At 39.7% G+C, this 20,428-nt stretch overlaps 1 protein-coding gene across 1 annotated transcript; it reads left to right on the top strand.

The window, feature by feature from the left end:
- The first annotated feature begins 2,555 nt into the window (after positions 1-2,555).
- Positions 2,556-5,390, top strand: NKX2-6 (NK2 homeobox 6). Its single transcript, XM_075275797.1, has 2 exons — positions 2,556-2,754; positions 4,861-5,390. The coding sequence occupies exons 1-2, from the start codon at positions 2,556-2,558 to the stop codon at positions 5,388-5,390; spliced, it is 729 nt and encodes a 242-aa protein (XP_075131898.1).
- Positions 5,391-20,428: the final 15,038 nt, after the last annotated feature.

Raw genomic sequence — 20,428 nt, 5'->3', positions numbered from 1 at the left:
GATGGCGCTATTCCTGAAATGAAATACCAATCTTTTTATTTCTTGTCCTGTTTTTTCTATGTTATGGTATGGTAATAACAGACTTGAGTGGCCAGTGTAGTGTGTGGGGTGGTCCAGGGATGACTTTAATAGCCACTCTGTGCTTATCTCCCGTCTAATGTGTTTCTAATGGATGTAGAGCTTTGGATTACCCATCAACCAGCGGCTGAGCCCATCTCTTCACTGAACTGTCACATTACAAGGGGCCATTTGATAAGGCAAACAAACAGTGATAGTCTTGTGGCAGAGACAAAACAAACACAGGCCAGGGGGGAGGCCATAATAAGGGGCCCTTTGTGTGGCTGCCGTGAGGAGGACATGAAGGTGAGGAGGATTCAACCAGCATCCATCTGAGGTTTAACAAGATTCTGGGGACCCATCCTCCAACAACCCAGGGGAAATAGACCATAGTACCCTTCACATTGGGTGTAATGTGCTGGACCATTATTGTGCAGGAGTCTGGGCCCACCGGAGGATCCTCTGGTATTGTCACCCATGTGAATACCCCCCATTTACATTGAATTTAATGCAGACATGTGACAGCCGTTAAAAAAACGACGTATGGTTCTCATTGTGGGGTGAACGGAGGCTTAGGCTGTATTCACATGACCCAACAGGAAACAACGGGTCTGTTTTTTAATGGGTGTAAGATATGATGGACATACGACTTATATCTGTAAAAATTGATCAGTTGCTTGAGTCAAAAAAAATATATATATTCATATATATCATTTTTTCATCAAATTGGATGCAATGTGGACGACACTCGCAACGGAACAGATTGATAATGGATCCACAATACAATGGACTGATTTGTACTATTTTCATGGCCACGGACAAGTGGGCATAGTTGTGTGAATGTGGCCTAACCCTTAGGTCTGCGATACTTATGATGCCTTTGTCGCAGGGCTAGGCCTCAGTACCCCAATAAATCCTGACCTTGACCTCTCATAGTGGCTGTTTTGGGAATTGCAAGTTGTCATATTGACAGGAATGGAACAACATTAGAAATGCAGCTTTCTGGGCACATTGATGTGAACAGTGAAGAGGCCGCAGCGCTGCTGGCACAAGTACTACGGCCCCTTCAAACCAGATGGTCAATGGCAGCTCTAAATGTTAGACCCCCATCAATCGAAAATTGATGGCCTATCTTAAAGGGGCTCTATCAGCAAAATTATGACGTATGAGCCCCACATATGCGTGAATAGCCTTTAAAAAGGCTATTCAGGCACCGCTAATTTTATTTCAACCCCCGTTTTAAAATAAAACTATAAAAACATAGATGTAAATCATACCTTTGCGTGCACGCTGTGGGCGCTGATTCACGATCTGACGTCATCTTCTTTCTTCTTCTTTCGGCGACGCCCTCCAGTTCTGGCTCTTCCCCGGCTTCCTCATCGTCTTCTTCCGGTGGTTCAAATCCGATTGGTTGAAATCCAGTGCGTGCGCAGTAGCACTCCCTCCGGAGCTACTGCACACTCTTCGGCGCCATTTTTCTCAATGGCAGTGCGCACGTGCTGGATTTGATCCAATTGGATTTGAACCACCGGAGGAACATGACGATGAAGCCGGGACCAGAGGGCGTCGCCAAAAGAAGAAGAAAGAAGATGACGTCGGATCGTGAATCACCGCCCAGGGTGCACGATAGGTATGATTTTATAGTTGATGTTTTTATAGTTTTATTTTAAAACGTGGGGGAGGTTTAAAATAAAATTAGCAGTGCCTGAATAACCTTTTTAAAGGCTATTCATGCATATGTGGGGCTCATACAGCATAATTTTGCTGATAGACCCCCTTTAAGGAAGTTGGACGACCCCTCTAAAGGGGTTGCGTTATCTCAAAGAAATATCTCTATATACCCTGTAAGGCTAAGTTCACATTTGCGCCACAGACACCACCTTTTCTCTCCACAGCTTTCAATATAAAAACAGCAGACACCCAGAGGTGGATCCTTGTACATGGCCTCCCTCTATGGTCCTTGCCCCTTATTATAGCACTATTGATACCGGACCCTAATGTGAGGAACTACAAGGTCCATCTAATAAAATCCTGACATGTGACAGCATTTATATGATAGGCCTATAATGAGACCCTCGCTACCATGTTGTAGCCCACTCCTGATACATTTCCTGTCTGTGTGTATTCCCAGATGTATATCTGCACCATATCTCCAGCTTGGTGTGATGGGGATAGTGTACACATCCCAGGTCAGACCTCCTGCTGTACACAATGGCCACCTCTCTCCCAGCTAGGTAGATGAAGGTGTGGAGCTCTTCATGTGGAGGACATAGAGGTGGTGGATGTGTGAAGTGCTGAGGTGTGTGCAATGGAGGTGGAGGGGGGTTTGTACTAGAGGTGGGACATCAACCAATGGCTATACAGAAGCAGGAGGCTGAATGTACAGAGGAGACCAGGACTGGGCTACAACCTCCCAGGTGTGCAGGGAAGGAAGCATCAGCCACCCATGGTGGGATCTGTATAGTCAGGGGGCGCACTCACCTCTCTACCCCTGAACCATGCTCCCCTGCCCTGCCACCTCCACCCCCTTCTCAGTCAAAGACATCCTGAAGCTGGATCCTTCTCAGTATCCTGGAGGCCAAGTGGAGGAACCTTCATTGAGGACTGGACCACCAAGACATGACCAAGGAGGGGGCAGCGAGGAACTGGGGCACCCCTGTGACTCCCCAATGAGAGAGGATGAGGCTCAGGACCAGAGTGAGTGGCAGAAGGATTATATATAGGGGGAAATAGCAAAACTCAACTATACTAAATGTAGCAGAGCTGAGATTGTTACTTGTACTGTGTATTGTCAATCTAAAGTTCTATTCTATTCTATCTATCTATCTATCTATCTATCTATCTATCTCTCTATCTATCTGTCTATCTATCTGTGTGATTATTATATATACAGCACATACTATAGACTAATAAAATGTTACACCTGGATATTTCAGAGCCTGTTATTACATATTATTATATAAGTATATTATACATGACTATATGTGTCCACAGAAATTCTCTCTCTGCATGTTCTGTTCTTCTATTCTGTTTCATAGTATATTGTATATTTTACTATTAATGGAGTATCTTGAGACCTTCTCCAGAAAAGACCCGACATTACTATACAGGTTTTCTGGAAAACACCAGGAAACTCTTATAACTATACTAGGATGTAATATTATGGAGGAATGTAATATGGATAATATGTAATCTAATAATAGAATCAAAGATAATACATATCATAACGAAATATAGTGCAATATGACACACGATGATATATAATACTATGTAATACCATATAATATAATACAATTTAAAATATAATATGTAATATACTACAATACAATTTATAATATAATATATTATGAAATATACTACAATACAATTTACATTACATACAATATGTAATATAATTCAATACAATTTATAATACAATATATAATATGTACTATACTACAATACAATTTACATTATAACATATAACATGTAATATACTACAATACAATTTATAACATAATATATATTATGTGATACAATATAATACAATTTACAATATAATATATATTATGTAATATACTACAATACAATTTACATTATAACATATAACATGCAATATAATACAATACAATTTATAATATAATATATATTATGTAATATAGTACAATACAATTTACATTGTAACATACAATATGTAATATAATACAATACAATTTATAATATAAAATATATTATGTAATATAATTCAATACAATTTATAATACAATATAGAATATGTAATATACTACAATACAATTTATAATATATCTATTATGTAATATAGTATAATAAAATTTACATTATAACATTTAATATGTAATATAATACATTTTAAAATATAACATATAGAACATATAAAATAATACAATAAAATTTAATTTAACAAAATGTTAAATAATACAATATGTATATATACAATTTAAATTATATATATATATATATATATATATATATATATATGTAATATTATACAACACAATTTAATGTTATAAAATGTAAGAAAATACAAGTCAAGTAAAATATAACACGATAAATATAATCTATAGCACGACATAATGTAGTATTTATTAAGGTAGAGTACAATGTATTACAATGTAATATCGCATAGTATAGTACATATAATATAAGATGCATACAATATATAATACTAGATAAAATATTTCACAATTGAACATACATATATATTAAAGTGAAATGAAAGAACAGAATAAGATGTAATATTGCGTTAAAATAGGATTTAATATAACATAATACAGTAAAACCTAAAATAATGCATTACAATATTATAGATATACTGTATATTAATAGGTCAAATACAAAGTCACACAATATAATATTATAACGAAAAATGTAATAGAAGACAATGTAATACCACATGTATATGACATAATACTATAACGTTATATATTATGTAATATATCATAGTATAATATATTAGAACTGTACTAGAAACTCAGCTGTTATGTAATATATACTATGAAATATTATATTGTAAAATAAAATGCAATGTATAAGATAAGATAATCCTTTAATAGTCCCAGCATTATAGATAGATAGATAGATAGATAGATAGATAGAAGATAGATAGATAGATAGATAGATAGATAGATAGATAGATAGATTATAGTATAATCCTACAGATCATGTAGTTCTCTCTGTGGTGCTGCAGCCTGGCTTGGTTTGCTGGGACGTGTAGTTCCACAGGGCTGTGTGTATATGCTGTAATAATGGTAGCACATGCTAGGATTGTATATATGACACAGGCTCTCTGCCCTTGTTCTCCAGGTAGTGCCCGCCTGGGGTCCAGGAGAGAAGACCACCCCGAGCGGCCCCTGCACCCCCAAAGGAGGAGACCCCGTGTCCTGTTCTCCCAGGCCCAGGTGTATGAGCTGGAGAGAAGGTTCAAGCAGCAGAAATACCTGTCAGCCCCGGAGAGGGAGCAGCTGGCAGCAGTCCTGAAGCTGACCCCCACCCAGGTGAAGATCTGGTTCCAGAACAGGAGATACAAGTGTAAGAGGCAGAAACAGGACCGGTCCCTGGAGCTGGCAGGACCCCCACCCCCTCCCCGCAGGGTGGCAGTGCCAGTCCTGGTCAGAGATGGCAAACCCTGCCTGGCAGCCGCCCAGACTATCCACACCAGCTACAGTGCCAGCTCCTACCTGTACCCAGTCTGCTTCGGTGGATACACTGGGGGTCCCTATTACTCAGGAGCAGCCACATTGCCAACAGGGAGCAGTCCAGCAGTACAAGTGGTAAATGTGAACATGCCAGGACCCCCTGCCCAGCCCACACTGCCTGGCATCAGAGCCTGGTGACTGTATATACACAGCATGTGACTATATATATAGAGAGAGAGCTGTGACCATCCATACCATGCTCAGGATACCCAAATACACCAAGGAGGACAAATATGAGCAGAGACTACAGTGTGTGGATGTGTAATATACCGAATATCAGACAGTACTGGGAAATATTACTGGGTGCCAGGATCATTGTATACGTGTATATAGAAGGCTGTTCACATTAATAAAGGTGATATTGTACATAATACCAGACCTGATTTATGTCATATCCTAGAAAATACTGCTTTAAGCTATGGGAAAAGGGAATCATATGGAAATGAACCTAAATATCTATATCTATTAATTAATTCATCTATCTATCTATCTATCTATCTATCTATTATTCTATCTACCCATATATAGCTATTTATCTATCTATCCATCCATTCATTGCCTATCTATGTATATATCACCTATCGATATATCTGCCTCATATATATTTCACTATTCAGCAATTTGTCTATCTCTTCCATATTTATCGTTCCTTCTAATATCTATCCCTGTTATCTATAAATTATCTATCTATCTGTTTATTAACTAGCTATTTTTCATTTATCTATCTATGTATCTTATGTAATCAGCCAACTATCTATCTATCTATCTATCTATCTATCTATCTATCTATCTATCTATCTATATACAGAATTCTAGCATACAAACCATAAATAAATACGAACAAATGCACAGCACTCCAATAAAGTGTATTTTTTTTTATTTTTTAACAATTTTTTATACTTTATTGGAGTGCTGTGCATTTTAATTTTTTATCTATCTATCTATCTATCTATCTATCTATCTATCTATCATCTATGCTATTTATTTATCCATCTATTTATCCGTCCATCTATCCATTTCATGTTATCTAAATGATCTTTCTACCTGACAGATTTCATTAAATCGATGCAGTATATATTTTAGAAAAATAAAATATGACTATTCTTCTTTACAATAGATTACCACTTAGAAATGAATATTAATATATACATTTTCTACATTGATAAATACAATTTGCTAGGTATATTTTAGCAAAATCACACTGTAATTTACCTAATACATATGCTGTAATCTGAAGAAGGGTTATATAGATATTCTATCTATCTATCTATCTATCTATCTATCTATCTATCATCTATCTATATATCTATCTCCTATCTATCTATCTATCTATCTATCTATCTATCTATCTATCTATCTATCTATCTATCTATCTATCCATCTATCTCTGTACTAGGCATCAGTCACATCACATCACTGACTATATCGTTCCTTTCCTCTCTTCCATGGCCGCTTGATGTCATGTTATTATATGGCCGGGCAGTGCAGGTAACAGATGTCTTGGCAGGATCAGGATTTCTATAGGAAGTCTCTTCTTACAGTTCTTACAATGTGATATAGTTTATACCAGGAGATTGTTCTGGAGCCTGTATATATTTTATATTATATTATATTATATTGTGGGAAGGAAATCACATGGATAAAGAGGTTAAAAATGAGGGGATAAGCTGTGATATAAGGCTATATAAATGCCAGAATATACTGTAATACACATATGTAGAAAGGAGATGGAAGGGGTATAGATAAATAATAGATAATTGCGACATAGAAGATAGAAAGGCAAATAATCATGTGAGGATACAAAGGAACAAAATATATTACTTATAACAAGGTATAGGATGTATATGTAAATAAATAGATATGAGAGAAATATGTGATTAGACAGATTTATAGCTAGATACATGTATTATATGGTAGACATTAAATTATCCATAAATGTGAGATAGACAGACAAATAGCTAAACAGATAGAAGTGAGATGATAGATAGATAGATAGATAGATAGATAGATAGATAGATAGGAGATAGATAGATAGATAGGAGATAGATAGATAGATAGATAGATAGATAGATAGATAGATGATTGATTGATTGATTGATTGATAGATAGATAGATAGATAGATAGATAGATGATAGATAGATAGATAGAGAGATAGGAGATAGATAGATAGATAGATAGATAGATAGATAGATAGATAGATACTGTAGACAGATTAGATAGATAGATGATAGATAGATAGATAGATAGATAGATAGATAGATAGATAGATATGAGATAGATAGTAGATAGATAGGGGATAGATATATAGATAGATAGATAGATAGATAGATAGATAGATAGATAGATAGATAGATAGATAGATAGATAGATAGATAGATTAGATGATAGATAGATAGATAGATAGATAGATAGATAGGAGATAGATAGATAGATAGATAGATAGATAGATAGATAGATAGATATGAGATAGATAGATAGATACTGTAGATAGATAGATAGATAGATAGATAGATTAGATAGATAGATGATAAATAGATAATATAATGTATTACATATATGTACATATTGCCTGGGCAAGTAATACTGTTTTATAAAGATAATAGATAGTAGACAGAGATTAGTTAAATACAAGATAGAGAAAGTGAGATCTGATAAAGCAATCTGCTTAAGGTAATTACAGATAACAAGATGTGGTGTTTATGTACGTGTGAGATATATATACGGTATATGTATAGAGAGAGAGATTAGACAGATATGAAATAGAGGGAGGGATAAAGGAATAAGGATGTGCAGGCTCCTCTCTCTGCCTTTCAGAAGCTCTCTCTGTTGTCTACCTGTTCTCTATGAGGAGATATATAGGAGGGGCTCTGGTATACAGCTGCATGGTCTTCCTGTACTGTATATGGGGCTTCACATGGCAGTATCTATAGAGTATGTGAGGGCTATAATCCCCTCTCCTATCATATGGCGATATCTATAGGAGGATGTGAGGGCTATAATCTCCTCTCCTATGATATGGCAATATCTATGGAGGGTGTGAGGGCTATAATCTCCTCTCCTATCATATGGCAGTATCTATAGAGTATGTGAGGGCTATAATCCCCTCTCCTATCATATGGCGGTATCTATAGGAGGATGTGAGGGCTATAATCTCCTCTCCTATGATATGGCGGTATATATAGAGGATGTGAGGGCTATAATCTTCTCTCCTATCATATGGCAATATCTATGGAGGGTGTGAGGGCTATAATCTCCTCTATCACATGGTCAGCCCCAGTATTACTAAGCCGCCCCTTATCCCAGTAATGGCTGGCCTTCACATGTCCAGGGATAGGAAGTCTTTGCCCTTTACCACAACAAAGGGCTCAGCAGAAGACAGAGCGGTCACTTTCCTACCTGTCCACTCACCGGCTTCACCCAGGACAGGTAGGAAGGTAAACAAATCCCCAGACATGCTGGCTCCCTTCATCTCATCCATTCTTCCCTGATCATCCTCTTCCTCATCCTTTCAGGCTGTGATCTCATCCTCTAATGCACTGGGCCTCTTAACCCCTTGTGAGCGCTGACTAGGGGGCAACAAGTGATATGAATTGGAAAAATCCTCCAATAGTTCACAGATCATTGACCTTGATAAGGTTATGTCTGGATCCCAGACTATATGTTCCCAACATATGATAGTGGTTATGGGATGTCACAGGGGGGTATTGAGGGTACTGTATTGAATTTTAAGGTTTATGGTGTTGGGACATCTGACACGTGACTGATCCCCTGCATTACACGGCATCCCCTGTCATCTCCTACAACTTCTCTTCCGCTTTTCCGCTGTCCTTTCTTCTCCATCCTGTGTATATTAATGGAAAAATAAAGGTTAATTGAAAACTTCCCATTGCTATTATATAGAAGATATGCAGACATATCAATCATATTTAGCAGGATGTCTCCCATTGCTGTCGTTGTTCCCTGGCCTTGATCTTCTTTGCTGGTTGGGTTGTCTCTTTCATGTTCCTGCTATACATCTGATATGGCCAGCATTGAGTTACATAGGCCCTGAGCTATCCAGGACACTGGTTTAGGAAATATATCAGCAAAGGTTAATAATAAGATTCTCTGTGTAGATACCTCAGCCTGTTACTCTATATACTGTATATACAGGTAGGAAAAACTAGGTCCCTAGTTATTATATATATTGGAAGATGAAATATTAGACAAGGTGTTGGCGTTGCTCATGTCTATGGAGAGCTCTAGAGAGGGCATAGCTATAGGGGATGCAGAAGCAGCTCTCATTGCCGGGCCCCAGACTGTTAGGGGGCCACGTAACACATAAAACATGCAACTAATCTAAATGGCACATGGTAAGTAGAGACCCCATTATGTATCTGGCTTTGGGGCCCAGAAGCTTCAAATTATGTCATTGGCATAGCATGTGACCAAAGGCTATCTAAAGTGTATACGCAACTCTGTCTATATATCTGTTATCTATCTGTTTATCTATCTATCCAAATATTTATTTCATATTTAACTAGCATATATCTAATGACCTATTCTATCTATCTATCTATCTATCTATCTATCTATCTATCTATCTATCTATCTTCTATCTATCTCCTATCTATCTATCTATCTATCTATCTCCTATCTATCGAGTTATCTGTCCTATATAATATCTATCTCATATCGATCCATTTATCTATCATCTATCTATCTATCTATCTATCTATCTATCTATCTATCTACCTATCTATCTCTTATCTATGTATCTCTTATCTATCTATCTATCTATCTATCTATCTATCTATCTATCTATCTCATATCTATCTCATTATCTGTCCTATATTATCTATCTATCTATCTCATATCTATCTATCTCCTATCTATCTATCTATCTATCTATCTATCTATCTATCTATCACTTCTATCTCTCTATCTATAAATAGAAGAATTTCACCACCATGTCACAACTGCAGCGCCCATGTTCTTATCCTCATCTTTCACTGTTACTAGTGAGGGCTGTGCCATGCTAAAAAAAGAAAAAAAAAACAGTAGAGAAGAGCCGTCATCATTTATCTTGTTGATTTTGCCTAATTCCCTGTGCTTGGCTGCTATATACAGGTAATTACAGCCGCCCGGGGCCAGGACTGATCTGTCTCATGCTCGGCATTGTTTGCAGCTTGTAATGGATAGCCTTTCATAGGAACAAAAGGGAAATAGCAAAAATACTACATGGTCTGCAAGACACAAGCAACCGGTCGGCCCAGATTACCCAGGGGAGGACAGGGCTAAATCTCCAGGTCCCTATTCCAAGGCAATAGTAGTATGATATTGTAGGAACCATATGACTATGACCAAGGCCAGCTATATATCAGCCAGGATATGCCATATTATGGGCGTACGACCTATGGGACTTCTGTGATTCCTAGTAAGACAAGGCCACAGTACTAGTAGAGGCCCTTTAAGACACAAGTGACGACAATAAATTGCTGCATTTCTGTATTTTAACCACTAATCTATTACGTCAGAATATTACTGCTGCGGTAAAACAGGAGGCCATGTTCTATGAAGATTATATCTACAGTTTACAATAACCCAAAACAAATAAAAGTCATTTCTGAAATAATGTCTTTTCACAGTCAGTTTGCAGCCTGCAGGTGGTGCTAGAGTGCAGCTATTCACTAAATGGATAGGCAGCCTATAGAATACCAGGAGGTAAAGAGCAAATGAGCCACCTAGTGGCAGCTGGTAAGTACTACAACTCAAATGAACATTTCATTCATTTGAGGTGTGGGTCCCACATTGAGTTCCACTGCAATGTATAAAACCCCATACACAGCAAATACTACAACGGGCCACATACGTAATAGTTGGCGGAAGACATTAGACAAAATATTTGGTAGAAGCCCCATCCCATCTTTGTGACCCAAACCTCCTACGAAGTCTGTGTGAGTTATGGAGACGCTCAAGGCAATGTCACCGTAAGATGGTCATACATACCGTGTGAATTTTTGCCAAACTCGCCAGTCTTTTATCTAATGTATATGAGGTGTCCTGACAGCAGATTTAAGGAAACAACGGATCAGGCTGATGAATTTCAATGTGTCCGATCCTTTGTTTCCCTCTTCCTATTAATGACACATGCACACCTAACGCAGCCAGATTGCATGTGTATGAGAGTGTGAGTAATGTCTTTGAATATAATGCAAGATAGCACAGGTTCATCTGATATCAGTATATGGAGGTTTCTCTATTAATTATCCTACTAGTATTATCCTTGTGTATTTGGATGTTTGTTCCTCATATATATACAGCGCTCTGGTTAATGGAGTTGTAAAATTTATGTTGCAATACCTTCCCCATAGGTGTCAAAAATAAAACTGCAGTACCTAAACTTACCACTAGGTAGCGCTCAGATGGAGCTAATTCCCAGTAGAAGATAACAGCTGCAATTTACTGATATCCTCATTACAAAACATACAGAGCACCAGAGAAAGAGGCAGAATCTGGGGTTGGTGACCCCCCTCCATCCCCCCCATTATAGAGATTATCACAGCCGGCACTGCCATTGCTCCATAATTGTGTCTGTATTTATCGATAATTGAAAAAACTGTGTGTGTGTGTATATATATATATATATATATATATATATATATATATATATATATGTCTGACAGATCAGGGAATGTATCAGATGCTGTAAGTGTGGAGGTATTTAATAGAGAATACCAATGGAGCCTATGGGCAGTCGGTGGACCGTATATGGCAGATAGGCTTGGACTAATTCAAAAGGAAGCAAGTGAATCCACCTTTGGGATCCACATGAGCCAAAGTGAGCCCTCAGCCCCCCTGTCCCTGTTTGAGTGGTTCCCAGCATGGATTATTTAAAGAGGACCATCAACAAGTCCAGCTCTTCACAACATTTAATAGTCACTGGTCCACTGATTCTGGCACAGTTGGAATTTTTTCTGAAGCCCCCACCATTCCTGAGCAGTCAATGCTGTTAGTTTTGGTGCTTGATATACTATTTAGGCTCTGCACTGTCAGGAGGGAGGAGTCAGGCAGGAGCAGACAAGGGGTGTGATTCTGAGCTATGACACTGGCTGTCTTTGATTGGAGCTCTGAGTCACCCCCCACGTGCAACACCACACTTCTGACATTACAGAGCTTAAAGAGTTGTCCAAGCTAAAGAAAAAAAAAATTCTAATTAGTCCAGGGGAGGTGAAAGCAAAACAAAACAAAAACCCATATTCACCTGTCCCCAGGGCTCCGGTGTTCTCCCAGCACGGTCCAGTCCTACTGCTCGGCTGTATTCTTTTGCACAAGTCCTCACAAGGACATTATACTGTGTTGGGGACAGTAAAGGTGACATTATAATGTGGAGGCCAGTAAATGACGGCATTATCCCGTGAAGGGCCAGTAAAGAGGGCTTATAAAGTATGGGGTCAGTAAAGGGGCGCAATACTGTATGGGTCACTAAGGGGGCATTGTATTCTGTGGGGGTCAATAAAGTGGCATTATACTCTGAAGAAGTATTATACTATGTGGGGGCATTATACTATGTGGGGGCATTATACTATGTGGGAGCATTATACTATGTGGGGGCATTATACTATGTGGGGGTATTATACTATGTGGGGGCATTATACTATGTGGGGGTATTATACTATGTGAGGGCATTATACTATGTGAGGGCATTATACTATGTGGGAGCATTATACTATGTGGGAGCATTATACTATGTGGGGGTATTATACTATGTGGGGGTATTATACTATGTGAGGGCATTATACTATGTGGGGGCATTATACTATGTGGGAGCATTATACTATGTGGGGGTATTATACTATGTGGGGGTATTATACTATGTGAGGGCATTATACTATGTGAGGGCATTATACTATGTGGGAGCATTATACTATGTGGGGGCATTATACTATGTGAGGGCAATATACTATGTGGGGGTATTATACTATGTGAGGGCATTATACTATGTGGGAGCATTATACTATGTGGGAGCATTATACTATGTGGGGGTATTATACTATGTGGGGGTATTATACTATGTGAGGGCATTATACTATGTGAGGGCATTATACTATGTGGGAGCATTATACTATGTGGGGGCATTATCCTATGTGGGGGTATTATACTATGTGGGGGCATTATACTATGTGGGGGCATTATACTATGTGAGGGCATTATACTATGTGAGGGCAATATACTATGTGGGGGTATTATACTATGTGTGGGGGTATTATACTATGTGGAGGTATTATACTATGTGGGGGCATTATATTATGTGGGAGCATTATACTATGTGGGGGTATTATACTATGTGGGGGAAGTCCTGTGTAAAATAAGGGGGTGCAGGAAAGGGAGCCTGACATATCAATGTGCAAGGTAGAAAGATTCCTCCACTATGTTGTCAAGATTGACCTGTAACTAAGGGGTGAAACCTGTGAATAGGGGAGTGGTACCTAAATAAGGGGTGTAACCCAAAATATTCCTTTATAAAAAAAAAAAAAAAAGGATATACCCTGCCCACTTCAGGTCACACCCTCTTATAACCAAACCCATCACCCCATAAATCTATCTTACATGTTGGGAGCTATCCTAGGATTGCAGTATTGATGGGTGAATGATGGAACATGGCGCCCGCTGCTTATTATGCGGCACACTATCACTATTACTATTATATTGGGCATTATATTACTGCAATGTTGTTTCTCTAAGGCCAAAACAAAGAAACGTGTAGTGACAAATATGTATTTACTGGGATCATTGTCACATTCTGCATCACACTGCTCTTATATTGTCCTAGGCCAGGAGCCAGGCGGTAGAGTGTCTCTATGGCTCTCCTGCCCTACCTGACATCAGGTGTGGAGGAAGCCGAGCCAAGGCAACCCTACCACAAGATGACAGGGTGATAGCGACACTTCAGCTTGTGCTCACAATGACTTTGGCATGATTATTGGTCTCCAACCTGTCAGGGCATGCTGGGAGTTGTAGTTATATAACATCAGTAGAGCCATACATTACATGCAGTTATGCTTAGAACTGTAGAGGTCATTCTAAAGTGAATTTCCATCTTTATATGTCATTTACCGTATATACTCGAGTATAAGCCGACCCGAATATAAGCCGACCCCCCTAATTTTACCACAAAAAACTGGGAAAACTTAGTGACTCGAGTATAAGCCTAGGGGGGAAATGCAGCAGCTACTGGAAAATTTAAAAAATTAAAATGGCCGAGTTCTTGGGTGCAGTAGATGCTGGGTGCTGGGGAAGGGGAGGGGGTGTTTTGGTTGTCTGTCTGCCCCTTCCCTGAGCTTGAGGACTGGGTTTTTTACCCCCAGTTGGAATTCAGCCTGGCTGAATATAGGATATCTGCAGTGCTCCTATTAACCCCTTCCCGACGGAACAGGAGCACTGCAGATTCCTATATTTAGTAGACCGGGCACTTTCAGACACAGGGATACCTAATGTGTATGTGTTTCACAGTCATTTTCTACTTTGAGGGCAGGTTCACACTAGCGCGCAATCTCCGTTATGCATAACGGTTTCGCTATGGGCAGCCAAAGACACTCACCAAGAGACACTGAATGTCGGTTTCTGTCCTCTCCCGACAGAAAACGGAAACCTGCATAACTGAGATCAGGTGCTGGTGTGAACCCGCCTTTATATGAATTATAGGGAAAGAAGTGATTTAGAACTTTTATTTATTTAATTTTTTATTATATTTTTTTTTTTTTTTACAATTTTTTTAGCCCCCCTTGGGGGATTTGAACCTGCTGTCATTTGATTGCAAGTCCCATAGACGGCAATACAAGTGTATTGCCGTCTATGGGAGATTCTCTACATTACTATTACGGCTGGTCATAGACCAGCCGTAATAGTAATATAGCGATGACAGGCCTGGGAGCCTTCATTAGGCTCCCGGCTGTCGTCGGAACAGGTCGGCTACTGCGAGCTCGCTGCGCAGGAGCCGGCCTGCATCTTTAAAGGTATGGGGCAGGCCTAAGGGGGGAGGACATCTCCGGAGGGCACCTCCGCTGTAACGCTTATAGCGGAGATGCCATAGCTTATGCCTACAATCAGAGATCGCAGGCATAAGCTTCAGCATCTCTGTTGTAAGCATTACAGCGGAGGTGCCGGTTTCTATGGCGACCGCTCTGCAGAGCGGCGCCATTACACTTACGGTACATACCCAGCATCCGGACCCGGCATACAGACGGGGCGGGTGCCGGGGCCCAAAGCATCGCCACGCTCCTGCTAGGAGCGCGGCGGTGCTGTACATTAAGAGCTGCAGAAGTACTTACGGTACTTCTGCTAGCAGGCCAGGAAGCAGCCACACGCCGGGTGCGGGCCTGAGCTTACGTGGCTACGTCACCCGGCGTGTGATGGAGCGGTGGGGGGGCGGAGTCTGCTATCCTGGCCTGCTAGCAGAAAATTACCGTAATGACCCGAATATAAGCCGAGGAGCACTTTTTCAGCACAAAAACTGTGCTGAAAAACTCGGCTTATACTCGAGTATATACGGTAGTTTCTTTTATCTAAATAGGTCCAAAATGTCGTACAGAGAAATGTCTTAATATATCATCTTAGCAAGAACTCTATTTTTCTCTAACCCATCCATAAAAATTGAGCTAAAAAAATAAGATTTTGGCTGCTTGCTGTCACCACTAGGGGGAGCTTAGGAACTGCTGTATACTACTCATACAGTCAACATTTTAAAGCTCCCCCTAGTGGTGACTATAGGCAGCTGGAATTTTACCATTTAAAGGGGTTGTCCATGACTTTACTATTGATGACCTTTTCTAAGTATCAGATCAGTGGGAGTCTGACTCCTAACAACCCTGCAGATCAGTTACTTGTAAGAGTAACAGTGGGCCAGAATTTTACAGCTTCGTACACTATGTAGCAACCAAGAACAGTGCCGAAAGCACATTCCTATTGACTTGACACAATCCTAGTGTATGTACAGTAGGTCAATATTCCCTCCACCACCAGCACATCCTTGCCCCTGAGCCACCTGCCATGATGTTCTGGTGTCATCACTTGTCTAGGTCCTATCCTCTAGGATTGGATTAGCAGGTTTTATGTCCTACAAGATAATATCATCAATAGGGATTTAAGGGGCTAGGTGACATCAAAATCCATAAGCTAAGCAGCTGTACTGGCACATGTGTGTTAGGATCCAGCTTTCCCTAAATTCTGAGGTTGATCTTCCGCTTATTGTTCAATGTCATAACTTCCTATCAGAACGTTAGAAGCCATACTTGGAAACCATCAATAAGATGTTTTACAACTAGTAGTCCCAGCACCTGCGGGTTGCGATTCACTTACATTAGTGAAGGAGTCACGGGCGACACAGCAATCTTCAGTTATGCAACTAGAGTTGCTGCCAAAGTCACAATGTAGTCCAAGCCCAACTTTCTGCTCTATTGCAGGGTCTTTTAAGTGACCCACTTATACAGCAAAGTAATAACGCCTACTTCGTGCCCTTCACATAGTAAATAGCGACCCCTACAGGTCGTAGTCCCCCCAACATAGGCAATAATCTCTAATAGTGCCCCCTCCCAATATAGGTAATAATACCATGTCTCCATCCTACAGGTAGTAGCCCCCATAGGTAATAGCCCCTTCTATTCTGCTCCTTGTCTCCTCCTCTATCGACCACTGCAAGTGCGACTGCTGCAACCCCCATATCTACGCCAATAGCACTAGTGTACGTCAACATGTAGTATGTCTGCTCCTTTGTAGGCCAGGATTGAAATATACAAAGGTCCGAGAGTCAGAGATTACAATGAATATCTCGCTGCAGTGGTCCGGCCATTTTTGAGCACCATTTCACATTTTGTATACAGTGAATACAGATCTGTAGTATAATACATGATGTAAGTTACATTCAGTACCAGATAAGTAATGTAATGTATTTACATATTGACTTTTCCACTGGATTAAAGGGTTCTTGACTTAGGTCATTATCTACTTCATAGAAGATCCCCTTAAGAATAAGCTGATTACAAAGTATCCCCTGCTGGGTCCACCAGTGATCAGCTCTCATCTTTAGAGGAACCTGGTAGTAAGTGTTAAGTTTTCCTGCAGAGCCACCACAGGGAAAATAAAACATTACACACTGTCTGTTCAAATCAAACCAAAGAAATTGGTTGTCTCTCTAAAGAAGAACAGGACAGGTCCTCCAGAGCAGGAGACACTCTTTATAGTCAGTGACCATTCTGGCCCCGAGAGGAGAATCTTGAAGAGAGATCACTCCCTCTGAATTCCTTTATATGATTTATACAAAAATATGGCTTTTCTAGACTGGACATCCCTTTTCATTAAATATATAAATTGCAAAATGCTGTTCATAAATGGAAATCCCATTTAATTTATATAGTCATGTAATTTATTGAGCTCTATAAATATGTCCATTACACCAGGAAGCTTTCTTACAATGGGAGCCTAGTAATGTTTTACAATAATTTCAAAAGTTTTTATAGAGCACTGAGAGAGTTATATACTACTGTTAGTTCCTAGGAGTCCTAACAATTTTCTACACTATGTTTTATAGATAGGTTCTTAGGAGTGCTGACAGTGTTCTACACTATGTTTTATAGATAGGGTCCTAGGATCCCTGACAGTGTTCTACACTATGTTTTATAGATAGGTTCCTAGGAGCCCTGACAGTGTTCTACACTATGTTTTATAGATAGGTTCCTAGGAGCCCTGTCAGTGTTCTACACTATGTTTTATAGATAGGTTCCTAGGAGCCCTGACAGTGTTCTACACTATGTATTATAGATAGGTTCCTAGGAGCCCTGACAGTGTTCTACACTATGTTTTATAGATAGGTTCCTAGGAGCCCTGACAGTGTTCTACACTATGTTTTATAGATAGGTTCCTAGGAGCCCTGACAGTGTTCTACACTATGTTTTATAGATAGGTTCCTAGGAGCCCTGACAGTGTTCTACACTATGTATTATAGATAGGTTCCTAGGAGCCCTGACAGTGTTCTACACTATGTTTTATAGATAGTTTCCTAGGAGTCCTGACAGTGTTCTACACTATGTTTTATAGATAGTTTCCTAGGAGTCCTGACAGTGTTCTACACTATGTTTTATAGATGGGTTCCTAGGAGCCCTGACAGTGTTCTACACTATGTTTTATACATAGGTTCCTAGGAGCCTGACAGTGTTATACACTATGTTTTATAGATAGGTTCCTAGGAGCCCTGACAGTGTTCTACACTATGTTTTATAGATAGGTTCCTAGGAGCCCTGACAGTATTCTACACTATGTTTAATAGATAGGTTCCTAGGAGCCCTGACAGTGTTCTACACTTTTTTTTATAGATAGGTTCCTAGGAGCCCTGATAGTGTTCTACACTATGTTTTATACATAGGTTCCTAGGAGCCCTGACAGTGTTCTACACTATGTTTTATAGATAGGTTCCTAGGAGCCCTGACAGTATTCTACACTATGTTTTATAGATAGGTTCCTAGGAGTCCTGACAGTGTTCTACACTATGTTTTATAGATAGGTTCCTAGGAGCCCTGACAGTATTCTACACTATGTTTTATAGATAGGTTCCTAGGAGCCCTGACAGTATTCTACACTATGTTTTATAGATAGGTTCCTAGGAGTCCTGACAGTATTCTACACTATGTTTTATAGATAGGTTCCTAGGAGTCCTGACAGTGTCATACACTATGTTTTATAGATAGGTTCCTAGGAGTCCTGACAGTGTTCTACACTATGTTTTATAGATAGGTTCCCAGGAGCCCTCACAGTATTCTACACTATATTTTATAGATAGGTTTCTAGGAGTCCCGAAGGTGTTCTTCACTATGTTATAAGCCAATTTATGGTGTTATTCAACCCAAAACAGATATTGGACCCAAGTGGGGGCCACACGGTGGCTCAGTGGTTAGCACTGCAAGGAGTTTGCATGTTCTCCCCTTGTTTGCATGGATTTCCATTCTATATTCCAAAAAGACATACTGATAGGGGTAGAAAATGTACTTTGTGAGCCCAATGTGGGGCTCACAATCTACGTAAAAAATAAAAATAAAAAAAGATATTGGTCCCAAGCTGCAAAACCCAAAATAAATCCTCAGAGGTTCACCCATCTCTAGTCATGCATATGTAGCTTCTAAGCAATGCAGTGGAAAGTCCTCTAAGAGTTCAGCACAGTTTGGCTCAGTGACTATTGTCAGGGGACAGACCTGCAGATTGTTTTCAGTGGTGAGACCTGCAGTAATGACTGGTCAGACCTCACTCATTAAAAAACAATTAGCTTTCCTCTATGTATACATGTAGGATATCTGCCCCAGTCATCAGCTCAATGTGTGAGCTCCTAATTACCCCCTCTGATGATCCTACCACTCCTGCTAACAAACTGCATAAGCAAAGCCCCTCAGCCTTGTCCTCCCACACACACATTGGTGTTAAGTAGCATGAAAATAAGATGGATTGCTCTTCCATCACCCCCATTGACAAAGCCAGCCTATCAACATCATTACCATTATAGTCTGTGGTTCCTCATACAAATGATCATTCCTACTATACACAGCAGACAAGACTTTGAGACACAAGTCCATCAAGTCCAACCCATAATCCTACAGTGTTGATCCAGAGGAAGACAGAAACATCGATGAGGTGGTTGGTAAAATCAACATGGCTTCTCCAGAAATCTATGACTTCCATGTTCCTAAGTGTATAAGACAATTTGCGCCTACTATTCCTCAAATCTATAGGAGGACAACATAATTGATCCTCTACCTTGATCAAAGTAAGCAAGTTTAGGTCTGACATCTGAGGAAACCCCAAAATTGCAGAAAATAAGGGCTCCTAAATCTCTGTACTTGGTTGAAGGGTAGGACACACATGCTCCCTAGTTCTTTCTAGAGATGAATAAGGACAATAAGAGATGGTCAAATGTGGACAACCCCTTTAAAGAAGATCCCTCATAGGGCAGAACATCAGTTATTAATGGATAACTCCCGATTCAACTAGTTTACATTGCATGGGAGATGCATGGGAGATGCAATGTGCCTCACAAGATGGCAGCACATGACTTGAAGGCTGGTGTGGGTATAAAACAAAAAAGTCATACTCTCCTGTCCCTGTGGTTCATCATATAGTCCTGGTCCACTTCCCCCTGTGGTAGAACTTGCCAGGC

Source organism: Leptodactylus fuscus, chromosome 5 (genome assembly GCF_031893055.1).
Source record: "Leptodactylus fuscus isolate aLepFus1 chromosome 5, aLepFus1.hap2, whole genome shotgun sequence".
Classification (NCBI taxonomy): domain Eukaryota; kingdom Metazoa; phylum Chordata; class Amphibia; order Anura; family Leptodactylidae; genus Leptodactylus; species Leptodactylus fuscus.
The sequence above is the reverse complement of the archived record's forward strand: the minus strand, read 5'-3'. Positions and strand labels throughout refer to the sequence as shown.

Bases quoted from the DNA above. Each gene is read 5' to 3' on its own strand.
- NKX2-6 (XM_075275797.1), top strand. From the start codon at position 2,556: ATGCTCCCCTGCCCTGCCACCTCCACCCCCTTCTCAGTCAAAGACATC. The intron at 2,755-4,860 runs GTGAGTGGCAGA...CTTGTTCTCCAG, and splicing joins GGATGAGGCTCAGGACCAGA to GTAGTGCCCGCCTGGGGTCC.